Source organism: Oncorhynchus keta, chromosome 27, assembly GCF_023373465.1.
Source record: "Oncorhynchus keta strain PuntledgeMale-10-30-2019 chromosome 27, Oket_V2, whole genome shotgun sequence".
NCBI lineage: Eukaryota > Metazoa > Chordata > Actinopteri > Salmoniformes > Salmonidae > Oncorhynchus > Oncorhynchus keta.
In genome coordinates, this window is record NC_068447.1 from 23,021,857 (window position 1) to 23,035,953 (window position 14,097).

Genomic DNA, 14,097 nt, shown 5'->3' on the forward strand with positions numbered 1-14,097 from the left:
AAAGTTTGGATACCTTCTCATTCAAGGGTTTTTCTTTATTTCACTATTTTCTACATTGTAGAATCAAACTATGAAATAACATATGGGATCGTGTAGTAACCCAAAAAATATATTTTAGAGTCTTCAAAGTAGCCACCCTTTGCCTTGACAGCTTTGCACACTCTTGGCATTCTCTCAACCAGCTTCACCTGGAATGCTTTCAACAGTATTGAAGGAGTTCCCACATATGCTTTTCCTTCACTCTGCGTTCCAAAGCATCTCAACCCTTAAATGAGTAGATGTCCAAACCTTTGACTGGCACTATACTTTAGTGGCAAAATGTAATTAGCACATCTACGTACATAGAGTTGCCTACATACAATATGGTACCAAAAAAAAAAAAAAAGTGAATAGAGGACAATCCATCCCTGGTAGCAGTGAAAGTGGAAGGGAGGGGTTACCTGTGAAAGGTGTGTTGGTGGAAGAGAAGTGGACATCTGTAGTGGCTGCAACTGCAGAGGGTCAGAGGCCTGAGCCAATGGCTTCTGAGGAGGCAGTGCCTGGGCAGGCAGACTAGATAATGATTGGTGGTGATGGGGAAGGCTTTGACCCCCAGGGACATTCTATAGACAGAGTACAAGAGAGCGAGCGAGAGAAAAAGAGCGAGAACAAGAGCGAGAGAACAAGAAGTGGGGTGAGGGGTCGGCCTCCGGTTACATCTCTCAATTGGATATCTGCTTTTCCTGCTATTGACCCAATCAGAATCAGGCTCACATTTCCCATCCTGTCCTTGGAGTCAGCCAGCATATGTGGCTGTTACTGCAGCACACTCCAGACACAGAACAGGCCCGAGGGACTGAGGCGCTGGCAGATACAGCGGATAAAAACTATTGTTTTCATTATAGTTCCCATTATGTCTCCGTTTGGCCACGCTCAGATGAAACTCCTACTACTTGCTCTGTGATTGACCAAACATCCTCATCCCAGGAGCACCTAAACAACCCCAACGTCCTCATCCCAGGAGCAACAAAGACAGGCAAACCAACAGTATTGTCATAACTAAACACTGTTCATCTGACACAAAGGACGTACAGTGCATTTGTTTTCTCTTCCTCCGACAGTGTTATTTAGGTGATTTTGACAGTGTGTATTGAGGCGAAGGGAGATCTACCTGGTTCGGGAAAGCTGGGTTGTGGAGATCGAGTTGGTACTATGAGAAATGAAAACAGGATCAGAGAACTGAAACTTTACTCAAAGGGGAGCACTGTACTGGGCAGTTTCTCCACCAGGTTAGCTTTGGCCAGGGAGAGGTAATTACTTTTGCCCAACTATATATCGATCCCTAGCCTTAAGCACTCCATGAATCGAACGCCTCAGTTTGAAATTGGCAACTTGCTAAGTTACTGAAGACTCCTTCAACTTCATATTGAACTCACCTGCTGGCCTGGGGGTAGTGGGGCCACCTGGATCTGGCTGTGCTGTGCAGTAGTCCCAGTCTGTTGTTGCACTATGGGGGCCACTGGGTAGGTCTGTGGGTCTGAGGCCTGCTGTGGAGCCTGAGCAGATGGATAGGCCTGACCCATCACACTGGGTTGGAGTGATGTGTAGCCTTGCACCATTGCAGCCTGTGTGGCTGTGGGTGGGTAGCTCTGTGAAGCAGCCTGTTGTGTGTATGGGTCTGAGGGTGGGTAGCTCTGTGAAGCCGAGTTCTGTTGCCCCATAAGGGGTACAGAACTGGGGTAACTCTGGAGGGTTGAACCTTGCTGCTCAGTATGGGCAGGTGACTGGTAGCACTGGACAACTGGAGCCTGTTGGACAGTAGGCTTGACCATTGGCTGGCTGTGTTGGGGTAGGGGGACCTGCACTGTCTGTTGTCTGTGAAGCATGGGACTAGACTGGCCAGGCTGCAGAATGGGAGGCATGGCTTTGTCTGAGAGGCTGTGTGGGGCTGGGCAAGGCACAACAGAAGCTAGAGGTTGTGTTGCTACACTGGGGGTCCAAGTAGGGAGACTGGGTATAGGTACTGTGTGGACCACAGTTGAGGCTACAGATGCATAACTCTGTGTGGGTGCAGTCTGTTGGAGATGCCCCACTGGAGTAGAGTAGTTCTGTGCAGCTGGTTGTGAGGGTTTTGTTGCTGCTGCTATGGTAGCGGCCAATACAGTCTGTTGGACAGACAAGGCTGCTGCTTCTGAGAAGCTTGCTGGTGTTGGGTTTTGTTGCAGAGTTGGAGCTGCGTAGCTCGCTGCAGTTTGAGTCATCTGTTGCAGAGCTGGAGCCAGCTGTTGCAGAGCTGGAGCAACATAACTCTGTGGAGTTGGTTTCCGCTGGATTGGCATTGTTGCTACTGTGTAGCTTGCTGCGGTGTGTGGCTGCTGCGGGGGCATGATTGTCACTGAAAAGCTTGCTGCAGGCTGTTGAAGTGGTACATTTGCAGGTGTATAACTTGTTGCTGTCTGTTGCTGAGGTGGAGCTGGGTAGCTCTGTCCGGTATGATTCTGTTGAAGGGGAATGTTTGATGCAGAGTAACTTGCTGAGGCTGGGGTGTGTTGTAAAGCTATAGCTGAGAAGCTGGCTGTGGTGGGTGTCTGTTGAATGACCTGGGGAGCGATGGGGTAGCTGTGGCCAGGCTGGAGGTATTGCAGGTGGGTGTGCGGGGCCGGGGTAGGCTGGCTCTGGAGAGACGCATGGTTCTGGAGCAAGGTGTGCACAGCACTGGACTGAGAGGAGAGAGAGACATGTTAAAGGACAAAGACACATTGGGGGCGCTTTAAGGCCCTTAAAATGTACTGTATTTGACAGTGACGTAAAATATTTCTGAATGAACACATCTAAATATCTGAATCTACAAACTTGGAACAATATAGATAGACATCCTCTACAAGAGGAAAAACCAATATGAGCCAAAACAAATACACAGGATGTCAATGATAATTAGTGGCTGAAGGATTAAAATAAAGTTTTTAAAAACACCCAGACAATGGCAGGGTTAACAGAAGAGGCAGCAGGTGTGCACTACAATAAAGAGGTATGGGAAAGGGAAGAGGGGATATGGGAGGTTAGAGGAGACACAGCAGCATTCATTCCCTTGGTTTACAGCAGCCATCTGTTCATTCACCGAGGACGTTCCATGGGTAAGTTGATATGAGCGAGTGTAGAAGGATGGGTTTTGCATTCTGGCATTCGGTCAGTAAAGCAGAAAGAGAAGACATTAACAGGCCAGCTCAAGTTGGCAGCGGGTTAGAGAGTTAATCAGTCAGCAGTATCTATGGTTCTCCAGAGAACCAGCTTGTCCCAAAGCACACCAGTAGAACCATGGACTTCTATGATAGTTTGAAGCTGAGCGGAAGAGACAGCAGGGTCCAGTCCCATGACAGCACTAAAACAGAGCCCCTTCTACAGGTCTAAGCAGGAAGTGAAGACTACAGGAGTCAGCAGTCTAAAGTAACTTCCTCTCCTCACCTGCTTTACTACATCTGCACTGACATCAATGAATTTGACAAATGAAAGAAAATTCTGTTGGCATCTGCCATATTACTTTCACCTATCCTTTGTTGTCTGTTCAGTGCAGATGAATGAAATATACTGAGCGAAAGCTACTTTAGACTATTGTGAGATGCAGCCCTAGTCTTCCTGTGTGACCTACCACTCCCAGGGGCCCGGTGGCTCTGTGCTCCCCAGCGCAGTAGCTGGCCCTGCGGTCCTGTGTGGGCCTGGCCAGAGGAGGTGTAGTGTGGCCACCACTGAAGCTGCCTCTCTGGGGTAAGTTCAGACTCCCATCCCCATAGTTCTTGGCAGGCTGCTGGGCTGCAGGCTGGTGGAGGAGGGAGGCTTGGCCCTTGTTGGATAGGGTGGTTTTACGGCTGATGATGTTCATCAGGTTCTGTTGTAGTAAGAAGAGGTCAGAGCAGTCACTTCCTATTTGACTTTGACCTTTCACCCCTCCTGATCCTGCAGTTGTCGCTACCCCACAGGGGTGTGGTGGGAAGGGAAAGGCGATGTGCTGCTGCTTGTGCCCCCCTTCTTGTGACTTCTGCAGCAGCAGAGAGAAGCAGGCCTGGCAGAGGTGCTTTCTGGGTGTGCTTTGGTGGTGGTGGTGATGATGATGATGGGCAGAGTTTCGACTCAGCAGGGTGCTGAAGTCTGAATGCCTCCGCCCACTTGACACAGATTTAACCCTGCTCGCATTGGTGGCTTCCAATGTCTGGGATTCAACAGAAGAGTCACTAAGACGCCGGGCCTCAGAGTGTGTGGGGTCAGGGAGGGCCAGGAGGAGGGGGGCAGGCAACGCACTTGGAAAAGGGGTGCCGTCCTCTGCCTCGGAGCAGAACTCAGATGGGCTGCACTCTGTTTGGTTGTCTGGTGATGTGGGGGCAGGACTGGCAGCTCTCTGTGGGCTGCAGGGCCCAGAGGTCAGAGGTTGCAGGAGCACATGAAGAGTGACGTTGTTGCCCCTTAGAGTGTCAATGACAGAGGCACTCCCTCTCCTTGCCCCTGCTCCTACCCCCACTTGGAGCTCTGGCCCGAAGGCTCCTTTCCACCCCTCGCCCTTTTCACAGGAGCGGGGGCGTGCTGAAGCCAAATACAGACCACTGCGGTGACGCTGAGCCCATACAGGGACCCACGGGCAAAACATATGTTACTCAAAACACAATCAAAAACAGATTGAAGAAATTCGACACATACACAATAAAAAACATGAAAATGGAATAGGGTGGAGATTAATTGGAGAATTCTGAGCAAATGAGCTGCAGTGACTCTTTAGGTTGGGCATAAACACAAATGTACCTATGTTATTACATTTGTAATAAAATGAGGATCCAAATGTGTGTGAGCATATGCCACATATGTGATGGGTATTACTGTGCAAATGAGGATGTACTTTATGTGCACGTGCTCAGTGTGTAGAGTGAATGTATGGTATGTCCTGTGTGTATATTAGTAGGGTACATTTATGATAATGACCCTGTGTATCGTGCACGTGCCCTAGGTGCGAGTGTGTGTGGTACAGACCTGCTGCGTTGCCTTGGTGATGGGCTCCACTAGGGACTGGTAGAGGACATTGTGTTGGCTGCTGTGGGAATCAGAGTACACAGCGGAGCCCAGGCCGCTGTCAAACGTACTGTTTGCTACAGACATACAAAGATTGGGGGTTAGTCTTTACACACAAAGGAGACCGAGCGAGAGAGTTTACTCAGACACAAACAAGCACTAACCACCGTATAATAGAATCTACTGTCAAATATGAATTCCACCATGTGCCACAGAGAGCACGGTGTCAAGTGTATGTGACAGTGGGAGGTGTAAGTCTTGTGGGGTTTCACTCGTTGCATGTCATTCCGCATGATGTGTGTGTGTCTGCTAAATGACTTAAATGTAATGTAAATGTAAATGTGTGTCAGTGGGGTCTCACATGTGACAGAGGTGGCGCTGGCTGGAAGGTTACACAGCCTGGCGTGCTGGTCTGCCTCTGGCTCCAGCAGAGGGGGCTGTACTGCCTGTGTAGCCCCAGCAGAGGCCCCCTGGGCCGGGGCTGACTGGGCCCAGAGTCCTGCCTCTCCTATGTCCACTGGGGGTCCTGCCAATACGGACCTCTCTCTCCTCCATTTGATCAGCGCTACACGGTCTCGGATAGACTTCCCCACAATCTTAGCATCACTCTCATGGAAGAACCCAGATTCCACCTATCGGGGAGAGGAGTGTAGGAAGAAGATTATTTTTAGAGTCAATGTGTTAGAGGAAGAGTTGAGAAAACAGGAGAGAGATGGGAGGAGGGAGCAGGAAAGGGAAGAGTTGGAGAATCTATTTTGAGGAAGGGGGGGGGGGTTAAAAATATATATATATTTTTTAAATACTGTCAGCAGCTGGGTTCAGACAATAGTCTGCCTCTGTGTAGAATACTACAGGATAGGTGCATTTAAACCAGGGGGTAGGCAACTAGACTCAGCCAATTTTTATTGGAGAAAATATTTGTGGGGCTAGAACATAAATTATAATTTGTACACTGCAAATTGACCACAACCCAAACAGTAGTACTGCGCGATTAACCGAAATGTCAGTTATTTTTCATTTTTTACACAATTGACTAACATTGTTTTTTTTCTTCCCTTCTGTGCGCTCAATACACAGTTTCTCTAGAGATAAATTCAATCAAGCACAAACTGCGATGTATTAGGAAAATGTGGCAACTAAATACAAAGGCTATAATCCATTGCGCGCCTACTTGTCCAGTCTGGATTTCTTTTACGCCTCCTACGTAAAAGACAGAAGAATGCGCGAACGAAAGAGAACTCATGAAGCAACTGCTCTACGTGAAAATACATGATCTAAGTGATTGATAGTTTGTATTCAGTCATAAAAGGTTGCCTTATTTATTCTGCACAACTACTAAAATAGTGATTTTGTCCGACAGCAGCTCTACAGAGATGAGATGACTTGGAAAGAAATAAGTCTTAAAATAAAACAATTGTAATATACACAACTGAAATATTTGAAAGTAATGTGAATAAATAGTAAATAGGTAGTAACGGGCAGTTATTCTGTGTTGTTTACAGCATTCAACTCACATAACACATATAGCATTGCATGTTAATTTGTTGGGATACTTGGGAACAGATTTCCTAAAAGTTTGATGTTATAATTTACTAAAAACTTTGTGGTGGCCCAAGGGCCGCCTGTCGCCAACCTTGTATTTAGACCATGGAAGATATGGAAGGCTAAAATAAGGAGTTATTTTTTTAGAGGTTTGGAATTAAATGACTCATTAATAGGAATCATGGCCTGCCATAAAATGTTTCAAAAAGCTTTCTGTTTTGGCACAGGCGGGCAAATGGATTTATTTCATTGAGTACGAGTCCCATATCTTTAACACGATCATTTTGCTTTTAAGACCTATGTTCACAGTAATTTAATCAACACAAAACCTGACATAAACCATGTCCTGAATAAGAAACCAAAGGAGCTCTGAGTAGCAGAGTGCATGACCTGGAGACAAGAGCCCCGTTGATAAACTACATCTCCCATGATGCCCGTCTGTAGAGAAATTAGTCATCGTAGGGTGACACGGGGCGATTGGAGATGGAGCGTGCAGACAGTGCATCCTCAATGTGCTGTGGGCCACATTCTCCCCCTCTCCTCCAAAACGACCGTTACAGCTAGACCATAATTCCCCCAGCATGGGGAGATGTCAGGATAGAGGGAGGCAAGCAGGTCAGCTTGCTGTCTGACAAAATAATCGATGGTCCGTCCTGATTCTCAGTAACACTAAGCACTGCAGCCAGACTCATTCACAACGGAAATGAACACTCACGACAGCCTGGCCCGTTGACAAAAGGACAGCTTAAACTGAACACACAAAACTATGGTCAAGCACACACAAATATCCAAGCCTGTCCCAAACACAAATAGCCTACAGGGTAAAATAGATTCTATAGTGTTTATTCACAGCATAAAAACACCAGAAACTCATGAGCTCACTAATACAAACACAGACTACCATAAAATGAAGGTCACCCAGACATGGTCAAACAATGACAATGATTAGTGGCCGTTCTTCCTGACTTGATGGAATAGTCAGCGTGATGCTGAGGCACGAGAAGAGAGATTCAAACCAGGCACATCTCTGGTGACCATCACAATGAGATATGAAGAATACAAATGAAGAGAAGTTTGCTCATGGCCGTTTTGAACAGGCGCTACACAACATAAGAGGACAAACAGATGGAGTTAATCAAGGCCAAAATAAAGACAACACTTCTTCCTTTTATACAATTAACACCACAGACAGGTGTACATGACCTAAAGTATGTGGACACCTGCTTGTCAAACATCTAATTCCAAAATGAGGTTGAAAGCAACAACCAATGACGGTGCCACGTTGAAAGACACTGAGCTCATCAGTAAAGCATTCTAATGCCAATGTTTGTCATGTTTGCATGGCTGTGTGCTTGATTTTACACACCTGTCAGAAATGGGTGTGACAAACTGCCGAATCCACTACTCTTTTGCACTTCATAACCCTCTTGCATCCAGTGAGACGATTTCTAGTTTCACTACAGAGGCAGTGTTTTAGCCCAGTGCTCCTCAACCTGGTATAAAGCCCATACCTGCTTTCACTTAAACAGCTTGAACAAAGTCTGAAATAAGTTAGATGTGGGGTCTGAGAACAATCTACAGGAGAAACCAGTAGCTAGGTCCATCAGAAATGTAAAACCACACCAAGGGCCTGAGCACAAATGTTATCGCTGGGTTAATTAAGTACAGAGAGAGAAATATGCTGCCTCTCTGGCCCAGTGTTTTGTCACAAGGCATGACCAGGTCTTATCTGATGGTGGATGTTCGTTGGAAAAAAACATGCAAACAGAAAGAAAACTCCTGGAAGTACAAATCGTATCACTGCCAATCTGCATGAGGGCACATTCCCTGATGAGATCAGAGCACTGTTGGCACACTGTCTGCCTGGACTCACACAGACCTCTGCTGCCCTACACGACAAGTAACCCAACATGTACATTTGGTAAATAATGACAACTACACTGACTTGAGAAATATTGTGATGAGGATCAAAGAATCAGAAATTCTAAAATATATTCTTATGCAGGTCAAATTCATTCTCTACCTTGGATTGTCTATAATACACACATCTTCAACCATCCATCTTACCATCTCTTGGGCTACGCCCTCTGGTGTCTCTTTCTCCAGTTCAAAGGTGAACTCAATTGCGCCACTCTCCTTGTACTTCCCCTTCAGCTTCTTGGGGTCTTCCACCCACAGTTTCAGGGCGATAGCTTCCTTCTTCCCATCATCATCCTCTGCCAGCTCCACCCGCACCCCTGTGTCCTCCGCAAAGAAGGCATGGTTCAGCAGGTCCTTTATAGAGTACCTGGGAGAAAGAAACAAGAAAAACAACCTTCACCACTGTGATAACATGGCTCCAACTGATCTTCTGTTGTCATTTCAGAGATTAGGCCAACATTAAATAAATTGAGACGAAAGTCAGTCTGAAAGTACAAAGTGACTCAATAGTTATGTCATGCACGAGCTGAAAAACAGACTCCGCTGGGCACCAATGTTTTCAGTGTTTCCGTCTGTACACAGCCATAAGAACAGGATAAGCCCTTATCTAAGATTACCTTCCATTTATTAGCTGCCAGGACAAGGACAGAGAGCACAGCACACAACCTCTGTATGAAAACCCGCAAGAGGGGGTTCTAAGGGATATTTTCTCCTCCGTATCAAACCAATTATTCAACTTAGCAGAGGACACCCTACAGATCGGGAGGGTAGATTGCAATGTTGAGAGCACTGACTATCATCGCTGTGGTGATAGGACGTGGGCAGGATGATGCGAGGTGCGGAGGGACGGCAGGGCACCTTGGGGGCCCTGTGGCCGAGAGGCAGGTACAGTCACTCACCGCTCCTCTTTCTTTTGGCAGATGCACTCGCCAATAATCTCCTTGATTTCAGGATCCACAACCTTGTTGAAGCTGGCAGGCTTCACTCCCTGAGAACAGAGAAAGGAAAACAAATCATTCAGAGGGAAGGCCGGACTCGGTGAGTTAAGTATTGTGGGGGGAAAAACAAAAAAGGGTGAAAACAGAGCGAGATGGCCACATATAGTCACCAGAACAGCATGATAATATGACCAAAGGTTATATGGTTTCCAAATGTGGTCTTAGTTTGTACACCTCATTTTAAGTTATTGCATCCTGACTTTGGGAGTTTTCTTGATATGGAGACATGCACAAAGCGAGCCCTTAAAAACCTACATCGCATTTCAGGTGTCGTCTATATCACTTGCCAGATCGTTAATGTTTTAATCAAGACCATTTCCGCAACTATATGGACAAAAATAAAAATGGCTTTTCAGGAACTGGCACATTCATACAGATGCAAATATGTACTGCATGTAGTCTGGTTTATAGCGATTGAGGTTTTCCTTTGATACAGGAGCTATAAATAACCTTCTCTGGTCTCTCCAGGGCACTGATATGCATAGAAGAAGACTCAGTGAAACAACACTGACTCTTCCAGAAAGAGGGGGTTATGTGTTTAATAGCAGGTGGATATAGCCTGGTAATGTGGTAGCCTGGTCCCACATATGTACAGTGCATTCAGAAAGTATTCAGACCCCTTCCCGCTTTCAACATTGTTAAGTTAGACTTATTCTAAAATGGATTAAATTATTTTCCCCTCAATCTACACACAATACCACATAATGAAAAATCTAACTTTTTTTAGAAATATTTGCAAATGCATTAAATAAAAATAAAATGTCACATTTGCATAAGTATTCAGATCCTTTACTCAGAATTTGTTGAAGCACCTTTGGCAGAGATTACAGCCTCGAGTCTTTTTGGGTAGGACGCTACAAGTTTGGCAATCCTCAAACGCTGTCAGGTTGGATGGGGAGCGTCGCTACACAGCTATTTTCAGGTGTCTCCAGAGATGTTCGATCAGGTGTAAGTCCAGGCTCTGGCTGGGCCACTCAGGGACATCCAGAGACTTGTCCCGAAGCCACTCCAGCATTGTATTGGCTGTGCGCTTAGGGTTGTTGTCCTGTTGTAAGATGAACAGTCACCCCAGTCTGAGGTACTGAGCACTGGAGCAGGTTATCAAGGATCTCTGGACTTTTCTCTGTTCATCTTACCCTCAATCCTGACTAGTCTCCCAGTCCCTGCCACTGAAAAACATCCCCACAGAATGATGCTGCCACCACGCTTGACCATATGAATAGTGACAGGTTTCCTCCAGACATGACGCTTGGCATTCAAGCCAAAGGAGTTCAAACCTGGTTTCATCAGACCAGAGAATCTTGTTCCTCATGGTCAGAGTCCTTTAGGTGCCTTTTGGCAAACTGGCATAAGCAGGTTGTCATGTGCCTTTAATGAGGAATGGCATCCATCTGGACACTACCATAAAATGCCTGATTGGTGGATGCTGCAGAGATGGTTGTCCTAGAAGTTCCTCCCATCTCCTCAGAGGAACTGAGCTCTGTCAGAGTGACCATTGGGTTCTTGGTCACCTCCCTGCCCAAGGTCCTTCTCCCCCGATTTCTCAGTTTGGCCAGCTCTTCGGAAGAGTCTTGGTGGTTCCAAACTTCTTCCATTTAAAAATTATGGAGGCCACTGTGTTCTTGGGGACCTTCAATTCTTTCCCAAATCTTTGCCTCGACACAATTCTGTCACGGAGCACTACGGAGAATTCCTTCAACCGCAATGGCTTTGTTTTTGCTCTGTCATGCACGGTCAACTGTGGGATCTTATAGACAGGTGTGAGCATTTCCAAATCAGTTGAATATATCACAGATGGACTCCAAGTTGGTGAAACATCTCAAGGATGATCAATGGAAACAGGATGCACCTGAGCTCAATTTCAAGTCTCATAGCTAAGGGTCTGATTACTTACGTAAATAACGTAAGTCTGTTTGATATAATAAATACATTTGCCCAAAAATATTTAAAATCAATTTTAGAAGGCTGTAACGTGGGAAAAAAGGAGTCTGAATGCAGTGTATATGCCTTAGCCAACTGCTCTGACTATCTTTAGCATAGGCATGTGCTTTAGAGACACGTCCTCTGATTATCATTGATGAGGCTAGTCAAAAGTCAGCTAAAGCACAGATCTGAAACCAGGATAAGGTGAGTCACTCCATTCCAGCAGTGCCTGCCAAGTTTAAAGAGCGCAAACTCAATACCAGTCATCAAATATATCATGACTCCAAACCCACCCCCCATCTAAAAACAGTTTGCTGCATGCATTCTTCCTCACTGGCATATAGTGGAAAACACCCTCAAGGCTGGATCTGTGAAGAACTGCTGGGGGTTCTAGATGGGGCTGGGGAGGTCACGGAATTTAGTCAGACGGTGATTGTCAAGCAAATAACTGCCAGTCTGAAGGTAACTGGCCATTAATTAACAAACACATTCAGCATCTCCTGGCTTGCACACATAGCATACAAGCCCAATGATGCAGACCTTTGGATTTAAACTTATTACATAGTATGAAGAACACAATTGAACAAAGCAGAAAAATATAAAAGGATACTTTCCTCAAATCAAATTGTATTTGTCACATGCGCAGAAAACAGGTATAGAACTTTCCGTGAAATGCTTACTTACAAGGCCTTAACCAACAATGCAGTTCAAGAAATAGAGTTAATAAAATGTACTAAATAAACTAAAGTAAATAAATCAAACACAGGAAAGGTACAGAATAACAAGGCTATACACAGGGGGTATCGAGTCAATGTGCGGGGGTACAGGTTAGTTGAGGTCATTCAATGGACTATGCATAGATAACAGAAAGTAGAAGCAGTGAAAAAACAAAGCTGGGGGGGTCAATGCAAATAGTCCGGGTGGCCATTTGATTAATTGTTCAGCAGTCTTATGGCTTGGGGGTAGTAGCTCTAAAAGGAGCCTTTTAGTCCACCTAGTATATAGGTCCTGGATGTCAGGAAGCTTGGCCCCAGTGATGTACTGGGTCGTACTCACTACCCTCTGTAGCGCCTTACGGTCAGATGCTGAGCAGTTGCCATACCAGGCGGTGATGCAACTGGTCAGAATGCAGTTGTAGAACTTTGAGGATCTGGGGACCCAAGACAAATCTTTTCAGCCTCCTGTAGAGGAAAAAGGTGTTTTAGTGCCCTCTTCACAACAGTCTTGGTGTGTTTGGACCATGATAGTTTGTTGGTGATATACACCAAGGAACTTGAAACCCTCGACCCGCTCCACTTCGGTCCCATCGATGTGAATGGATGCGTGTTCGGCCCTCCTTTTCCTGTAGTGCACGATCAGCTACCTTGTCTTGTTCACATTGAGAGGTTGTTGTCCTGGCACTACACTGCCAGGGCTCTGACCTCCCTATAGACTGTCGCATCATTGTCAGTGATCAGGCCGAACACTGTTGTGTCATCAGCAAACTAAATGGTGTTGGAGTCGTGCTTGGCCATGCAGTCTTGGGATAAACAGGGAGTACAGGAGGGGACTAAGCATGCACCCGAGACGGGCCCCAGTGTTGAGGATAAGCACGGTGGATGTGTTGTTACCTACCCTTACCGCCTGGGGGCGGCCCGTAAGGAAGTCCAGAATACAGTTGCAGAGGGAGTCCCGGGGTCCTTAACGTAGTGATTAGCTTTGTGGGCACTATGGTGTTGAACACTGAGCTGCTGTCAATTAATAACACTCTCACATAGGTGTTCCCTTTGTCCAGGTGAAAAAGGGCAGCGTGGACTGCGATTGAGATTGCATCTGTGGATCTGTTGGGGCGGTATGCAAATTGGGGTGGGTCTAGGGTTTCTGGCATGATGGTGTTGATGTGAGCCATGACCAGCCTACCAAAGTATTTGAGGGAGTACAAACCTTGGCCTATATGTTTTGATTTTTAATATATTCTAAAAAGATACATGATGCGATTAATTATGGTTTGAAAAAAGTTGCATGAAAGGCAGGAGCTCTGCTTTGTTTCTTGTGCAGGTTGTACACACTTCAGTCTCTCATTCACAAATTTGACAAGCACTTGATAATGCTTCAAATTTCCCAGCAGCATCCCCTTTGTGTGGCCTAATGCCCCTTAAAACAAATCCATGCCTTTTGTGGCTGTTGTGCCCTTGGGCTGCATATAATAATTTGAATTCCCTTCTCCTTTATCTATAGTTAAAGCTGTGGTATATCAGACCTTAAACCATGGGTATGACAAAAAAAAAAAATGCACTGGTAACCAGTTTATAATAGCAATAAGGCACCCCGGGGCTTTGTGGTATATGGCCAATGAATGTATCCAGGCTGTCAGTGTTGAATCATGCTTAAGAGCCCTTAGCCGTGGTATACTGGCCATAAACCATACCTTCTTGTGCCCTATTGCTTAATCATAGTAGTCAAACAAGTTTAGTCGACATCCATTGATAGAAAATATAATTTGCCCTTATGAAATTAAAGACATATTCAAATAATTGTATTACACCATGTCATAGCTCTCAATAATTCTTATTTTGAGGGAAACCTATTCTTTCTTCTAATGTCGTTACAAGTTCCTACGCTATTCCTTGATTGTCAAGATAATGTTATGAAAAAGGTTATTGTATAAATATGGCAACGTTTTGGGGAAAATAAAATTGTGCTA

General features: G+C 45.7%; 1 protein-coding gene across 9 annotated transcripts in view; it reads right to left on the reverse strand.

Annotated features, from left to right (window-relative positions):
- The window catches only part of LOC118359613 (serine/threonine-protein kinase WNK2-like), a 63,249-nt gene that overhangs the window by 22,701 nt on the left and 26,451 nt on the right, over positions 1 to 14,097 (reverse strand). For 6 of the 9 annotated variants that reach the window (XM_052481972.1, XM_052481973.1, XM_052481977.1 and 3 more), the window contains exons 6-13: positions 9,393 to 9,481; positions 8,641 to 8,860; positions 5,393 to 5,663; positions 4,993 to 5,108; positions 3,626 to 4,582; positions 1,416 to 2,699; positions 1,151 to 1,189; positions 441 to 602 (exon numbers count right to left, since the gene is read on the reverse strand). In XM_052481972.1, coding sequence (XP_052337932.1) covers positions 441 to 602; positions 1,151 to 1,189; positions 1,416 to 2,699; positions 3,626 to 4,582; positions 4,993 to 5,108; positions 5,393 to 5,663; positions 8,641 to 8,860; positions 9,393 to 9,481 — 3,138 coding nt within the window. The remainder of the gene's footprint in view (positions 1 to 440; positions 603 to 1,150; positions 1,190 to 1,415; positions 2,700 to 3,625; positions 4,583 to 4,992; positions 5,109 to 5,392; positions 5,664 to 8,640; positions 8,861 to 9,392; positions 9,482 to 14,097) is intronic. The other 3 variants (XM_052481978.1, XM_052481974.1, XM_052481979.1) reach the window with 3 other exon arrangements.